The sequence below is a fragment of the Neodiprion fabricii genome, chromosome 5 (assembly GCF_021155785.1).
Source record: "Neodiprion fabricii isolate iyNeoFabr1 chromosome 5, iyNeoFabr1.1, whole genome shotgun sequence".
Taxonomy (NCBI): domain Eukaryota; kingdom Metazoa; phylum Arthropoda; class Insecta; order Hymenoptera; family Diprionidae; genus Neodiprion; species Neodiprion fabricii.
Genome location: NC_060243.1, coordinates 28,906,267 through 28,922,495, shown reverse-complemented (window position 1 = coordinate 28,922,495; position 16,229 = coordinate 28,906,267). Strand labels below are relative to the sequence as shown.

The window sequence follows — 16,229 nt, the reverse complement described above, 5'->3', positions numbered from 1 at the left end:
TAGTGTTTAGTATTGATAACAAATGAACGACAAATTGCAAACTTAACCACACGGAACGTATAGGTACAACAATTCAATACACAGTTCAAATTTGATATATTAATTCATACATGACGTAATGACAAATGTGTATGTATCTCGTAACGTCGTTGTGTTCGTTCGATGACGCCGTTTTCACATTCACCGTCATCATCATCATCGTCGTCATTATTGTTAGTTAATATTATTATTATAATAACAATCTAAACAGTCACATACTTACATGATACCTCTACGGTTTTTATTTACTTATTTAATGATTTTTCGGATACCTTATTTTCGTTTTTTTTTTTTTGTTTTTTGTTTTTTCACCCTTCTCTTTTTCTTTAAAATTCGTGCACGTTTAATGTTATATTCTCTCGTCTTACGCGTTAGGCAGGGAAGATGATTCATTTGATCTACAATCAGCGACATTGGATAATACAATTATACGAACAACTTAATTCGTTTCTAGTAATTTCTACGTACATCATAATACCGGTAAAATTTTAATCATTCATTTATTCATTCCGTTCATTATCTTGTCAGAGTGATGGTATAGATTCGATGAATGCATCTGATAATTGTTATATTTAGAATGACAGATTCACATTTTACGTATAATACAATCGTACTTTAATACACAGACCCCGCTATGTTTTATGCTAAATTCTCCTCGGTAATATGTCTGTAAATTACCGTGAAACAAAAATCGTTGTTTTCTCTGCAATTTTTTCACTCTCCAAAGCAAAGAAATCGCTTCTTTAGACTTAATTGATTGAAAGATATTTTTTTTTTTTTTTCGTCGAGTGCGTTAATGTATACGGTGATCGGTACATTTTATAGGATCTAACTTCCTATACACTATATATATATATATACTATGCACGTAGTTTCTTAATAAAAGCTAATCATTTTACAAACATGATAATTCTGGTTTGAAATTGTTTTTTTCTTTCTTTTTTTTTCAATTAAATTACCTTACCTATAATACATATATCTGACTTATGACAGTAATAATAATAATAATAATAATAATAATAATAATAATAATAATAATAATAATAATAATAATAATAATAATAATAATAGTAATTCATATAATATTTACATTAATATATTCTTTTATATGTATATTCATTTATTTATATTTATTTATATATGTATATGTATATATATATATATATTTTTAATTTTCGATTTTTCTTTTTTTCCTCCGGCTATGCCTTCGCTCAATGTTGTGTGTTACACGTAGCGTTCGTAAATTTTACGTCATTAGTACTCTATATTCTTTTCGATCATTTTTCGCGTGAATAATGACACTTAGTGGTAAATGAAAATCTGATTTAACCGCATCAATACGTCGTATTATATCAACATATTATTATACGTCTCGAGTTGATTGGTAAAAATGAAAAATCGAAGGAAATAACGCTTTTGTGTTTTGGAGATATGTCTAGTTTCGTCCCCGTCGCGTTTCGTTAATTTCTCTCTCTCTCTCTCTCTCTCTCTCTCTCTCTCGTGTTATTTTGTATTTGTCGTTTGATTTGTTGTAAATTTTCTTTCTCTCACATAAATGTAAACCGTCCTTCGTTCTTACCCGTCGTCAAAGTTAATATCTTGTTCGGATCGCGTGAGTTTCAATATATTGTCGATGATATGTAGGTGTCTGGGCCTTCCTCGTAGTACCCAGAGCCGGATGTTAGGCCGAAATTCACTTCCGGTCACCCCAACCGGCGCTGTTATAAAACCAAGACGAGGCACTTTCGTCCCTCGTTTTGCTCCAAGTTGTGTCCAAACCGCTGCCGCCCCCATCCTAGGAAACGGAAAGTCTTTAATTAAACAGCCTGCGTTTCGTCTGATTCTATCGTTACAAGATCGCTCCTCTGGCTCTAGGGAGATCGCATGTAATTGAAGTATCATCGAAACCAAACGAAAGCCAAAGGTCAGAGCTGACTTACTACCACGTTCAGTTGGTGCGGCGCCGGTGACAGGTAGTCCATGTTCGTGTAGTAGGACGAGTAGTTCTGGTAACACTGTTGCTGACTCGCCGTCGTTGTCCATGCCAGTCTTTGGTGATCACCGGGAAATCCACCCCCGCCTTCCGTTACCGCAGGACTCCAAATACTGCTGCTGCTTCCGCCGCTGCTGTAAACCGTGCCGCCCAACTGAAATGGAAAGCCTAGTGAGTCCTGGCTAGTCCATGAACGAAAGGCACCGGAGTCCTGGGAGAAAGTCGAGAGAACCCGTGAGAAATGGTTCACTGATTTTACCATGTTTTAGCTGTTTGATAATTCAAACTTATTTTATAATTGTATGAAATTTTTCGTGACGACGACTCACACTTGGCGGAGTTGTACTAGCAGCTAGAAGCAGACTCGTTGCACCTCCGGCAGGCTTGTATTGTGGCGAGTCCCTCAAAAGAGCTGGTGAACTTGCCGCCGAACCGCTGGTACCTCCACTTCTACGATAGTTTATTCGTTTTAGTCAGTTTTTCTTATCCTGTACATTTTCTGGAGTTTTTTTTTTTGGTCTCACACTCAAATTAACCCTTTGATTACCGTTGAAGCATATTTACTACGATGACGAAACAGTTGTTTTTTTTTTTTTTTATTACCTTCTTCAATTTAAATTTAAATATCCTGAAATAATTTGAAAAATAGTAACGCACGCGAAAGAAAGTTTTCACGGAATAATTTCATTTGAAAAACTGTTTATTTAGGCATGATAATTGAAGAACACTGTTTTTAAAAACTGTAAATTTTCAAACACTTTTATTAAGATGAATGATTTTTTTCAACCGGAAAGGAGACTTGGCCGTTGAAGGGTTAATTGCAGAAGCTTGTGTGACGGTTGTATTCAGGCGAATGATGATTATCGATAAAACGAAGATACAAGGAGAGGGAGGAAAAGTAAAATTCGAAAATCCTCGCGGTCTTGAATGATCAAGTAATCGTAAAATTGGAGTGAAATTGAGTAAAGGTTCATCGTTTTATTAGGATTGGTAAAAAGCGTTGGTCAGATGATACGAGGTAGACTTGGTTGACTTTGGCAAATGGGGTAGTTAAGTATGGCTGTCCATATTCGAGAAGCGTGTTGTTACAAAAGCCAAGATGAAATATCACCGATATGAACGAAGCTTCGGGATTTCCGAATTTTTGCTACCAGCAAATAATTTTTTCGCCAAAACACCATTGGCGAGAGCTTTCCGGTTCAACGTTGGTACGACGATTTCAATTACGAAAAGCTCCAACGTTTCGGAAAAGCTTTTTTCTTATGGTTCTACCGTTATACAAGCTAACACTTTAATTAAGAGTCGGAGAGCCTGAGGGTTCAAAGTCCGACGGATGATCGACTTGGAATATATATTAGAAAAGTTCACTTATTTTGAGGAATGATAATTCCTCAATTTTCATCAACCACTCTATTAATTTCTTGTGATTAAGGTGTGGGACACAGTTTGGACGGTCTAAAATCATACATATTTTTTGGAGTTTTTTTTTTTTTTTTTTTTTTTTTTAAGAAAATGAAAACACTTCGAGAAATTTGAGTTCGAGGGCTTTATCTTATTCGTAGTTTGAAGAACATTTTAGACTTTTTTTATTGAAATTAATAACGAAACGGCTGCATGGTGCATACAAGTAGCAAACGACAACGTTTTTAATCCGATGGCGCAGATTCCTCGGTTCCATTTTTATCCAATCTACTTGAAATCTGGACACAATCTTTGAAACTTGTTCATTGCTTCGAGCTTGTGTCAAGATTTTTAAATTTCAATCCTAAAATTTCGTAGTCGTTCGCTACTTATATGTGCTTTGCCGTCATTTCGTTGTCAATTTGAATGAAAAAATGACACAACGTTCTCAAAACTGTAAATAATAAAGCCCCCAAACTCGAATTGCTCCAAGTGTATTAATTTTCGTAAAAAAAAAAAACAAATCTAAAAATAAAAATAGATGTCTCTGTTCGTTGTTATAAAAATGCTTGTTGATTTTTTTTTGATTAATTTTGTGCTTTCTCAGTTTTCAAATTACGAGGCGTGATAGTTTTACTCACAGTGGCGTTGTGGCTGGAACAACGGCAGCAGGGGCGGGTGTTGCGGCAGTAATAGAGGGTGTTTTTCCGGCGGGAGGATTGTTGCCTGTATTGGAGGAAGGTTTTTTCGACCTCGGTGTTTTTTCCTGTTGCTGTTGCTGCTGCTTCTGCTGCTGTCTGCATTTTGCCCTACGGTTCTTGAACCATACCTAAAAAACACGAAGACGACTCGTTGTTCACCGCAATCGTTTCGAACGACGTTATCGAAAGAGTTGTGAAAATCCGAACAGGAAGTCTAGGGATATCATCCTTGGTTTCTCACTTCGAGTGAACATTCAGCGACGGGTAATTTTGTGTTATTATACATCCGGTTCACGGTGTTTGGCAGGTGAGAGAATCTCGACGCTCTTTTGTTTCGGGAAAATCGCGCGAGGCGAAGTTTAATGCGCTTAAAGCTGTACGCAGAAGAGTCGAAAGCTTGCGCGCGGGTCTTCGTCGAGGTGTTTTGTATACCTACGTTGCGCCATCAAGCCTGATAAATAACGATTTTGAACGTTGTGAATTTCCAGATGGACTCGAAACGTCGTCCCCGTTTCACCGCCTGCCCTCGAATCCTTCATTCGTCAAATTTACGCAAATCCACGGTTTAAACACGTTCTGCCAAATCGTGAACACCCAGCGTTTGATTTTGTTAGAAAATTTAAGTTGAGAACGCGGCTCGGCTTTCCCCAGGACCGCAGACAGAGAGCCGCTGCGAAGCCCCGTGCGATCAATGTTACGCGGAGGTGAGCTTAGGTTTCTCGGGATTTTCTGTCGCTGGGGAACGACGACACGGCCTCGGCGTTCTTCTACTATCGCGAGGCTGCCCGGCTACCCTGATACCCAACCCCTCCTCACCCAGGGGGCGAGGAGGGGTGAAACGAGCCGAAAATCCCAGCACATCGCGTGTGAAATGCACTTTCCCCATAAACTCGTCGAAGCAACGATAGTTTCCACGCGAATCGAACCATACAGCAATTGGATGCGGGAAAATGGTCACACTGAGGAAAGATTTCGTTTGATACGGTGACTAGAAAAACTGAGTTAAACAGGTATCGTTGAAAAAACTGTTTGAATATTTGTTGGAATTACGAGAAACGACGTACGCGTAAACATTTTGCGCTATCGTCGATCCTTTTTTGTTTATTGCAACGCTGAATCAGTTTCTGAGGTTTTCTCTACTTTTTTAGTTAAACAAGGCTTCAGCGTCAATTTATTCTTGCACGAGCGTTAAATTTTCGCAACAGTTGCAAGAAAATATAGCAACAGCGATCGTAATGAGAAAGAATAGCAACGGATACCAGACTTTCCGGTAACAGCTAGAAAACTGATTTCATTTTCTACCTGGAAGTATATTTTTCGATTGTGGTGAAAAATGAAAATAGTTAAGGACTGAGCGGTAATCGGAACTAAAAATTTCTCTCAGCGCACATGTTCCTGGGAGAAAAACCACAGAACCAGATAGACTTGGTTCGGAAAACAGGATTCGTACGCACAGGGAAAAACTGGAAAACTCTGGGAGTTTCTTACAGCAGGGAAAAGTCAGGGAATTTCGAAAACAAGATTGGAATTTCAAGTTTCTTGAAGAAATAAACTCGTTCTTTCACGTACATTACTTGATATCAAACCTCCTTTCGTTTTTTTTTTTTCACTGAAAATCGCTGGCTGTTGTTTTGTAAATTAGTAGTCGGACAGTAAATTACTTACTAGGTAATATTGAAGGTATTAGTATTGATATGCAAAAAAATTGTCATTAATCAGCGGTATATATCTTGGAAGGTTGCTGAAAAAAATCCCATTTTCAGGCTGGAACACCTGGAAAAGTCAGGGAATTTTGTGTTCTAAAAAGCGAAGGAACCCTGGAAAAGCACTGCCAGTCTCCGACTGCAATGATTTGGAATTACTTTCACTGCGAAACGTTACTGGAAGCCTTCGTAATTCACGGAAAGAATTTCAAGTTCCCCTGACTTTTGCTCGAAGGTTGCCGCAACGAAGGACGGGATGCCAAAACGGCGGGTTTTTATGGCTACCGAAAGCGAGCGCATTGACGGCAGGGTAGAAAATTCGTGGGATTCGTGTCGCTGCATATCGTGGGCTCATCAGTTGCCACTGAGAGACCAGGACCTCTTTACCTCTTCCCTGCACCTGGCCTTTGTGCTAATGGTAAAAGTCGAACAGAGAACTTGGCGCTATAGATTTCTGCACGTAGCACGGTTCCTGTGCGATCGGCGTCACAGGCAACCTAATTTTTCGTAACGAAACTCGGCTTTCCCGGTGTTCACTTTTGGCGTTTCTCTGTATCACGTAGATCGCACGTAATTTCCGGCAAAGTGCAGGGAAGCGCATCATCGGCGAGTATGAAAACATATTCAAACTCGCACAGAGCTTCTGTTCTTGGTCAAGTCCCTAAACTGAAAGCCGACTTACGATTAGGCACCTTTACGAACGCCAGCTAAGTCGCAGGTAATTTTCTTGTGCGTGGAAATTGAGGCGCGATAACGATATTTAACAAACTGTATACTTTTACAACAAGCAAGATGTGATGTTGATGAGAATTACGGTAAAGCTTGATTAGATTAGATCACAGTTTGCGGAGTGCCTGCGTTCGGTATTAAGATGACTTCGTTACGGATGAGGATGAAGAAAAAAATGTGCAAGGGATGCGGAGTTTAAGTTGAGTGTAGAAAAAAAGCAGATTTGGAGTTACGTATGAGATGATTTGAAAGTGTGACTGAGGAAAAAAACACTTGGAGATGGAAAGTTACAAGGTTTATGGGAAGATGCTTGAGATGGTGAATTCTTGGAAGTATATGTGCGTGAGGGAATACACAGTTAGAACTCTGTGAACCGACCAGCCTGCGTTTCCAAAGCCAATAACTAATCATCTACGTCATTAAGGAGATCCTTGGAATTGCGATACGAATGCATCGACTTGGCACAGATCACGCTGACAGCGTTGCCAACCCTGAAGAAATTTCTTTAAATCTAAAGAAATTAGAGTCCGTTCAATGAGTAGAAAAAAAAGTTTTCTTCTTATTAAGAAATGTTGTCGCTTATGCCGGAATCTGAAGATAATTAATCTGAAGACGTCCGACGAAATCTCAAGACTTATAGCGAAGTCTCTAAATATGCTCTGTGAAATCTAAACAACAAACTAAAAATCAGCCAATTGTGAGGTTCCTGAGAAACCAATTATGCACCGATTAGATACCGTCGGAAATTTTCAAACGATCTTGTCTTACAAGCTGGTGGTGGTCCTAAATATTAAAAAGTTTCTAATATCTCTATACTAAGAAAAGTCTGGTATCCGTTGCTATTCTTTCTCATTACGATCGCTGTGAACCTATATTTTGCAACTGTTGCGAAAATTTAACGCTCGTGCAACAATAAATTGACGTTAAAGCCTTGTTTGACTAAAAAAGCAGAGTAAACCTCAGAAACTGATTTTGCGTTGCAATTAGCAAAAAAGGATCGGCGATAGCGCAAAATGGTTAGGCGTACCTCGTTTTTCCTAATTCCAACAAATATTCAAACAGTTTTTTCAACGATATCTGATTTGCTCAATTTTTCTAGTTACCGTAACAAATGAAATTATTCTCAGTGTCGGCAACGCTGAATTCAGACATCGAGTCGCTGATGAGGCGATGGATATTTGTTTGTTCTAGGATCCCCGGCGCGACGTTTGCACGCCGCATGGTGCACGCATCGTGCAGTACCTACTCGAGAATCGTCCAAGCTGAGAAAGATTCCCGCACCTATTTCTGGCCCCTTATTGACCGTCGCGTGGTTGGTATTCCTCTAACGCGACCTAACAGGATAATCGAGTTAGCTCCCGGCGACTGGGAATGGCGAATCGATGAGTGCCACGTGCCGTTGTACACACACGGCTACTGTGCTTACGCCTCTGTGATATGTTTGCGCGGGGTGTGCCTAAGGTTCTAATCTCACCGAGCTAATACGCATCTCGTTTTATCTTTATCTAAATACGTAAGGACGCGCGAATCCGAAAATCGTTGTTAAATCGTGTCGAAGAGGACACGGCGTCACGTTCTTTCCTTCAGGGTTCAAAATATCCTACCAAGATTACCTCCTATCAACCTTTCGATATTTTCTGAGCTTAATTGGAGCAAAAGTCAATTTTTGGATCAAAGGTCAGTGCAGGCTTTGCGTCGAGCTTTCATCTCTGTACGTACGTGGCGGGATGACCGCTAAAAATTTTCTTAACACTCGAATTGCGATTTTTTGGTTGCATCGATGTGCGAAGACTGAGCTATGTGAAACAGTCCGTGAAGCTTCGTGCGAAAATAATGTAAAGTAGGGATATTATATCTGTATTTTAGGATTAAGAAAAGCGCGTCGAATTCCGACAGTGGATTGTAGAGATGTTAGTTTACCCAGGAATTCATCCCTGGAAGACGGAAATTATTGCGATTCTAATCAATGTTCGAGAAACTGTGTATACGTATCTTGGGAAAAACGTTTCTACGTAGAAAAATGATACGTTCCACTGGATTTATGAAAGTTGAATACGAACCTGAACTCTTGACTCTGGTAGATTGATCTTGAGGGCGACTTCCTCGCGCATGAAAATATCCGGATACCTAGTTTTCGAAAATAATCCCTCGAGCACGTCCAGCTGAGCCCTTGTGAACGTCGTTCGTTCCCGTCGCTGCTTTCGAGGGTTACCTTCACAAATGACGAATCTCGAATGAGAGTGAGTTGGAAAAAGGTGAGCAGTTGTCTACTTAAAAACGTGTTTCTCTGAATCTGTATCGCGCCAATTATCGTCATAGTTATGTCGGTACGAGTGCACCATCAAAATTTCGCGACGATACTTACTATCGTGATTAATGATCTGTATCAGGCTACCCAACGGCTGATCACCGCCAGTACTCGTGACTACTAACGAAGCTTCGACATCAAAAAGATAAGAACACACAATTATAAAGAAGTCGACGTTAATTGGCATCAAGATTGAAAACCAAAGCAAGAGGGTAGAAGGAACGATACGGACTAAATGGTTCACTGCTTCGTCACCGATACGAATCGACGCGTATAAATATCCCTGTATGTCAGCGATTTATTATACAGACATGGAAGCGAAAAGACGCGAGATAACGATCAGATAAAATCAGACGAGCGATCGTCGGCGAGGGTGTCGGCTAAAATGCCTGTGGCGGGTGAATTACTGCAATTACTGTAGGGATCAGCCGTCAGGTAAACGGACACTGCTTATCGTTGTATTGCCACCAAGGTATTGAGGGGTTATACATAGTCACGGTTTTTTAGAAATCGATTTTTTTTTAATTTCATTTTCGTAAAGTACCTACATATATTCAAGTATACGCACAAAAAATTTCACGTCGATCCGACAAACGTTGTCGAAGTTACGCGCACATTTGCAAAAACGCCCCGAAGCGTTTGAAAGTGCTTGTGAAACTTTGAACGCGTTTTTCTCAAACCTACGTTATCAAAGTCAGTGAGCAAGATTTTTCGGAAACGGCTGAACCGATTAGTCTCAAATTTTTACACAAGCTTTACGAATATATTTTTCAGTCCTTGATCGAAGCTTTTTTCTCGACAGTAAATATTTTACATTTTATAAACAAATTAAGGTGTGGATTTCTACGGAAGATCGATTTTTTTTTCAGAACACGCCGTTTTGTTAACAATTAATATTTTGCTTATTCCTTCGAACAAAGACCAAATAATGCCTTATATTAAGTAAGTTGTCTTTGTTTTCTTATTTCGGACGATTTAGTCCGAAGATATCTTGCTCACCGCAAGACGCCTGTTTTTAGCGGTGCTCCCAGAGATCGACTATAGCAGCTTTAGAAATTATAATCTTTACAAATAAAAAATATCAGAACAAAGTTAAATGTTACCCCCCAATATGTATTCAAATTTTTATATCAACAAATCGAAACGTCTCTTCGTGAAAACTCCTTGAAAAAACGTTTTTCTCGGCCTCATGACTAGGCATAACCCCTACATTGTTTAAACATTACAGCGCGTGTATAAAATGACATGTTTGAGGATGAAATTAGTAGGGCTGAAATTCGGCACTCACAGTAGTAGGACTCACCGGCGGTTGTGCAACCGGGGTAGCCAATGCTGGTGTGGAGGGCCTCGATCGGCGGCATACCCAGGGCGCTGACGTAAGGGTTGGTCTTCAGGGCCCCGTAAGGCCCGGCGGCTGAGGCCCCAAAGCCCGCGGGACCGAACAAGTCGGTAGCCGAGGCGGTGGACGAGGCGAGTCCGCCGAGATCGGCGCCGCCTCCGCCCCCGGCGCAACCTGCCCCCCCGCCGAGGCTGTTGGGCCACATCACCACCGCCACTTCCGGTCCCCGTTGTCAGCCCAGTCACAGAGACGTCGGCGAGCTCGACGTCCCGCCCTGGAACTGGGAAATCTTTAGTCAGAGATAGCGGTTTAGTGGTTTAGTGGGTTTTGGGCGCCGTTTTTGAGATACGTTTAGAGTTTGGGGCACGCCTGGGGGGCGATTTTAGAGCGAGGATCACGCGGGCAGTTGGTCGTCGTTGGCACGAATGGCAGCTGCGATGCCCGACGCAGGATAATCCCCGACTTGCAACACGATTCCTCAGCTTTGGCGCGGTGGATGCAGCGCCCCGCGTCCCGGACGCGCTTGATCCGGGCTTTATCCTCTCCGGTTACGAAGTCGAAACGCTATTTTTCCAACATAGATATTTACTCGGAGTGGATCTTCGCCGACGACGCCATCTCGCTCCTGGGTTCTGGCTCCGTATCGACTGCATCTGCTTTCCCACCTCCGTTTCAGGATGCAACGAAATTATATGAGAATATGTGACGTAGCGCTACCATACAGGCACTCGATACCTCGACCGAACACCTGTAAGACGCAATGAGGCCAGCTATGACATTTTTTTCTCCCGACACAGATGTCCGGCAGACCTCTCATGTCGGCTTTCAGACGTCGCACACGTGTTTCGGATCACTTTAATTACTTTCATTTGCATTCGCAGTTCTTTCAATCAACACCCGTCGCATTCCGATATCGTTACGTCCACATTTTTCTTGTCTCTTTCTAGAAGCTTCACGACAACACGACCAATGAAAGTGCGAACAAGCTTGGACAAAATCGTACTTGAACAAGACCATCGATTGGTACTGTTCTCAACATGGGAATATCGTTAAATGCTGCAAATCCTTCGGAAGGTATCGAAATACCCAGATATCAATGGGTACAAATGAAAAATGTCTCTTGCAACATAGTTCCTCATCCACGACTTGGACTTTGCAGAGATCGTAAAGATCGTGTGACGACGTTTTGTTGGACCGATACGAACAGACGACGCAACGAATGGTGGTAGCCAAGCAGTGGGTACAGATGTGTGCACCAAGCAACGCAGGGGCGCGAGTCGTGATTCTAGCAATAAACCACGCATGGTTTGTTTTGTACAAAGTGTAAAGGTAGGCGGACTGTAAATGGTGAAGTCGATGTTGAAGTTGCGGTCCCCCTTTTTAATAAAGTATTGTTCTTCGGGCACTCGTGTGGGCCGCGGCACAGTCTCTCTTTGCCTTGGTCGGTTATATTAAAAACTCGACAGAAGGAATTAGGGAACGCGATGGCAGGAAGTGGTGCTTCAGTTCTCTCTTGTGCGGTAACCGTGAAATCGGCGAGGCGCGAGCTGCCCTTTATTTTTTCGCAAACCCCCCAGCATCTCGCCTCTCTTTCCGATCCTGGTCCTCCTCCTACACTTGCTACAAACTACCGTGGGGCGGGCCTCAAGGATTGGCTCTTGAAAATCCTTCGAGGGTCTCTCTTCTCCCCGTTCACTGGACCTTCCCTGGGTCGTTTCTTTCGGTCTCGACTCGACGAGCACCTCTCACCGATCAATCGATTCCACTTTCAGCCAGCCTGCTCCCCCGCCGAGACCCAACCGCAAACACTCTTTTTGTTGCCAATGAACGAGTACGCGTCGAGTGTATCTGGACCAACGGGCTAACGACTCCTAAATCTCTGTTATTGCCATGATGTGGTTTGACATCACGCCTCGATGACCACGGCGTGGATCGTGGCGTGCTGACTTATGGATCACCAAAGCATGATGGGACACTGATCGTCCGCTACCGTCGGTCCGATATCGTTACCGAAGAATGATTCTTCGATTCTGCACCATACACGCGGACACCGACGTTCGTGGTTATTGGAAAAACCGAGAGGTACCTGTCGGCCCCTCCCGTCAGTAAAGACTCCCGGACTAGTGTAGAACCGCGCATTGTTTTCGCGAGTGTTTGCTCAACGAGCATGCATTGTTACTCGAGGATGCTCAAGAAAGTCGAGTTGCACCGTGCTCCCGCGTAAGCTGGGCTGCCGTAGGTATTAAATCATCGAGTGGGTGGAGGCGTGGGTGTAGCTACGCAGGGTGATCAGTCGAGTCTGCGTTCCCTATGCACAGCCATGGCATCCTTGATTTCGACTGCGAACATTTTTCGATAACTAACTGCCCACAACAATAATTTAAACTCGCTATGTGCAATCGTGTTTCCTTTTTCTTTTTTGTTGCATGTTACCTTTCATCGTCTTCATGCTTTATGGGCGTTTGAATGTTTATTTTATTTGTTTATTATTTTTTCTTTCTTTTTTATCTTCTTCAGTACAATGTATGCGGGTTCGGTTTGAACCAGACGTCAAATGATTCTGAGAACTACTATTATTTCTTACAGGACAACAACGAAACTATTCATACCGTACCTGAACGGATTTTTCTCTCTTCCGTGGTACCGACGGTAAGGAGAAGACGAACGAACGGACTGCGAGATTTTTAATAGACCGTAACCTATGTATTTCGATCCCCATGTATACCACCTTAAATTCGAACAATTCTTTTTAATACCCCAAGGGAATTGAATGCAATTTGAACTCATACCCCGTTGTTGCGGATCCATTGAGCGTAAAACTTAATTCCTATGGAAACGGCACCGAGTTGTATATAACGTATACATAAGATATCCATGTATACCTGGCACACAGATGCACGCAGGGTTCGAGATCCTGGAACGTTGTTGTCTGTACGGCACATTGTAATTCCGTCGGAGCCAATTTCGCTGGGTTTTTTGTTCGCACGCGAACGAGGACGAGGATATAGGACTCGAACGATCATGAACGCGGCTCGGTTTTGCCCCCAAACTGGGTGGTCGAGTCAGTTTCGTCTAGCAAAGCCTCCTTCAGCTGGTTCTTTTAGAAACCATCCACCCGAGATATGGGATCGCGCCTCGATCCTCGCGGAGCTTCGGCCTTCCAAACGTCGTCGGGCGTCTCATAAGCATAAACTCTCCAAGTATTCCCGAGTCTTGTAGAGCCAAGTAAATCCTCTGTTCCGACGCGCCTCCAACGGACCTTCGTCACCTTCACGTAGGTGACAATCCTCGCCGCGATTGATTTCGGTACCGAATTTCTAATTCCTATTCTCTTCAGGCTTCCTCTTCTTCGTCTTCTTCTTCTTCTTCTTCTTCTTCTTCTTCTTCTCACTACTTCTCCAAATGCGTCCTGGTCCAGGTAGTCCATACGACATTGCGACGGTGGATGGAACCGAGGCGACTGTCCCGGTTCTTGGCCGGTTGTCCACCGCGAGAACCGTAAGGGAGAGGCAGGAAGAGCGTAGCAGGGGCAATCCAAGAAGATTACCGTAAGCAGATTATTCTGCCGGATAGCGCCCCGAGTCCTGCCTCCGCTTTCCTCGGCTCCGCTGCTGCTGCTACTACTGCTGCTGTTGCAATCACGTACCTAATTCGCGCGCGAGCTACCGCGAGACGGTCGTCCCTTGCCGTCAACCAGGAGGCTGCGGATGCGACTTGAACTTGACCGACGGTTCACCAAACATCACGATAACCCGACGTCGAATGGATACATACCTACTTACAATTAATGTGCCAAGTGCAGAACAACGCTGTTGTGGATTCGCGTGTGAATTGTTAACCAGAGCGAATTAACCGAGATGTTGTCTTAGGGTGAACAATCAAGGAACCGAGTAACCACTGTAACATTTTTGATGTATAAACCGAGTACGTGAAACAACCTACCTATGTTCGTTCTCCGTGATCAGTCAGCTTCAGTGCAGTAGAAATTGGACGAAGGTGTGAAGCTTGGTAATCCTGGATCGTTGTGCTTGGGTTTTAGTGCGAATAGTTTGTTGCATGAGTATCCAGTATCTTGGGGTTTGAGTTCTTGCGGCGATGCGGTGAGTGGCGCACAGTATCACAAATCCGGAATCCACTCAAGGGTGATAATTGCCGAATAAAGGAGGTCCACGGAGAAGTCACAGAGAACAAAACTGACGAAAGGAAATGTAATAAAGAAAATAAAGAAACGGGAACGAAGCACTCGTCGAATCGGATAACCAGCACAGACAATTATCAGAGATAACGTTTCGGCCTTTCCGAAGTGTATATAGGTGCAGGTAGAGTCTTTATTCCTTAGCCTTACTTAATCCTGGCTTTTACCCCGCGTGGTAGGTACGTATGTACGCGAGACCGGGGCACGGGCGAACGCGCGATCGGGCGAAACCGAGCGAACAACACACGGACAGACGGACAAACGGACGAGAGACAGAGCCTGCTATAATAGCAGTAGGGCGTAGTAGAAGCAGCTCAACTTTTCACGAGAAGTTTAGTTTGTTACGGTACGCTCTCTCTTCAGAGGGTTGTTTGGGGCGTGGGGGCACTAACAGCGTCGGCTACTGGCTCAGGGCGTGCCCAGAGGGGCGAGGGGAAGGAATTCCCAACGGCGACTGCGCCTGCGCCAAAAGCGGTGGGGCACCAATCGGTGACCACCAATTTCCCCACTGTTGCCTCAACTGCGATCAAGGCAACTGCGCACTCTTCACTATACGTATGCGGTTGGTAGACTCCGATTCCGGAAATACTTGTCCCAGGAACTAGCGCTGTGCTCTCAAGTCCCAAACCGACGGAGGCTGAAGGACCTCCGCTCGTTAGCTTACCCCTCGCATTTCCTTGGACCACGCATTCCACCGCGACATATTCGGACCAGCAATCTCAGTACCTGTTACTTAACGACCCTTTCATCATGGCGGACAAATGGTCCATCGCCTTTGGCGTATCGTGTTCCAATGAGTCCGCCATCGGCAGGACTCGTATCAGGATTTCTAACGATGAACGAATAGCTTCCTTTCACATGTTCTGATTCCATAAAGAAAATAAGACGCTTTTTGTACATGGATCGAGGAATCCAAGAAAGTGTGGTTTATCTTCTTCTCCTTTCCTAAAATCGATCACCTTGTATCTAAAAGAAAAGAGTTTAATATCAAACAGGTTTTCAGTCACAACATTCTTCACCGATTGCTAAATACATACGCATAACTGTGGCAGTGTAACGCACCGATATAGATACGTGCGATATTATACGCGTAGTCACCGATGTGTACGACACACACGTATGCTTGGAACACTTTAATTTGCTCACGTGCCAGAGCGCGGCTAATGCTCTTACAGGATTCCGAAAAGATCAGCCAGCATTACTATGCTATTAGCGTAGCTAAGACCGGCTTGCTTCTATAAACCTACATACACCGGCGTTATACTTTGCACCCATTCACCGACTCGGCCAATTTAACCAGCTATTGACTCGAACCCTGCGCAGAGAATGGAAACGATCGGATGATCAACGCGGCGCGAGATCAACTCATGATCCTCTTCCCGCTTGGGCTGCTGTCAAACGGCAACAGTGTTTATGAAAGGAAGACCTTGATTTTAGCAGCTTCGAAATTACCCTACGGAATACGATCGTAATTGCATCATCAAAGTTCATTTCTTCTGCACTTCCGACGAAATTCATTACCAATTCTAAACTCTCGAAACCGAATGACCTCAAAAGCATTAATTCATCTTGAACATAATGATAAAGTATGAAAACAGTGTCGAGTATTTTGGATGCTCGTAAAGTCATCAGGTATTCATTTGACCTTAGAAATTCTGGATAAGTCAAAACTGCCAAATCACACGCCAGCATTTTTCACTCTTATATCCTGTCTTCCGGGACCAACAGTCATTTTCCTCTCACTTTCATGGTTAATGGTAATTAGTAATGTTACTATTTTCAGTCGCGATCACAAGTACAGTAAGACATTATTAATGAACC

The 16,229-nt window shown here is 43.2% G+C and overlaps 1 protein-coding gene across 5 annotated transcripts; it reads right to left on the bottom strand.

The window, feature by feature from the left end:
• Positions 1-1,424: 1,424 nt before the first annotated feature.
• On the bottom strand, positions 1,425-14,778 carry LOC124183333 (homeobox protein OTX2-A-like). Of its 5 annotated transcripts, none has more exons than XM_046571703.1 (7): positions 14,156-14,778; positions 10,163-10,493; positions 8,627-8,778; positions 4,075-4,262; positions 2,362-2,482; positions 1,980-2,243; positions 1,425-1,834 (listed from the first exon to the last, which is right to left on the bottom strand). In XM_046571703.1, exons 2-7 carry the CDS (start codon positions 10,416-10,418, stop codon positions 1,733-1,735), a joined length of 1,083 nt encoding a protein of 360 aa, XP_046427659.1. In that variant the 5' UTR covers positions 10,419-10,493; positions 14,156-14,778; the 3' UTR covers positions 1,425-1,732. The 5 variants fall into 5 exon arrangements, with proteins under 5 accessions (XP_046427659.1, XP_046427660.1, XP_046427662.1 ...); XM_046571704.1 differs by having other exon boundaries at positions 1,983-2,243; XM_046571706.1 differs by having other exon boundaries at positions 1,980-2,186.
• Between the last annotated feature and the right edge of the window lie 1,451 nt (positions 14,779-16,229).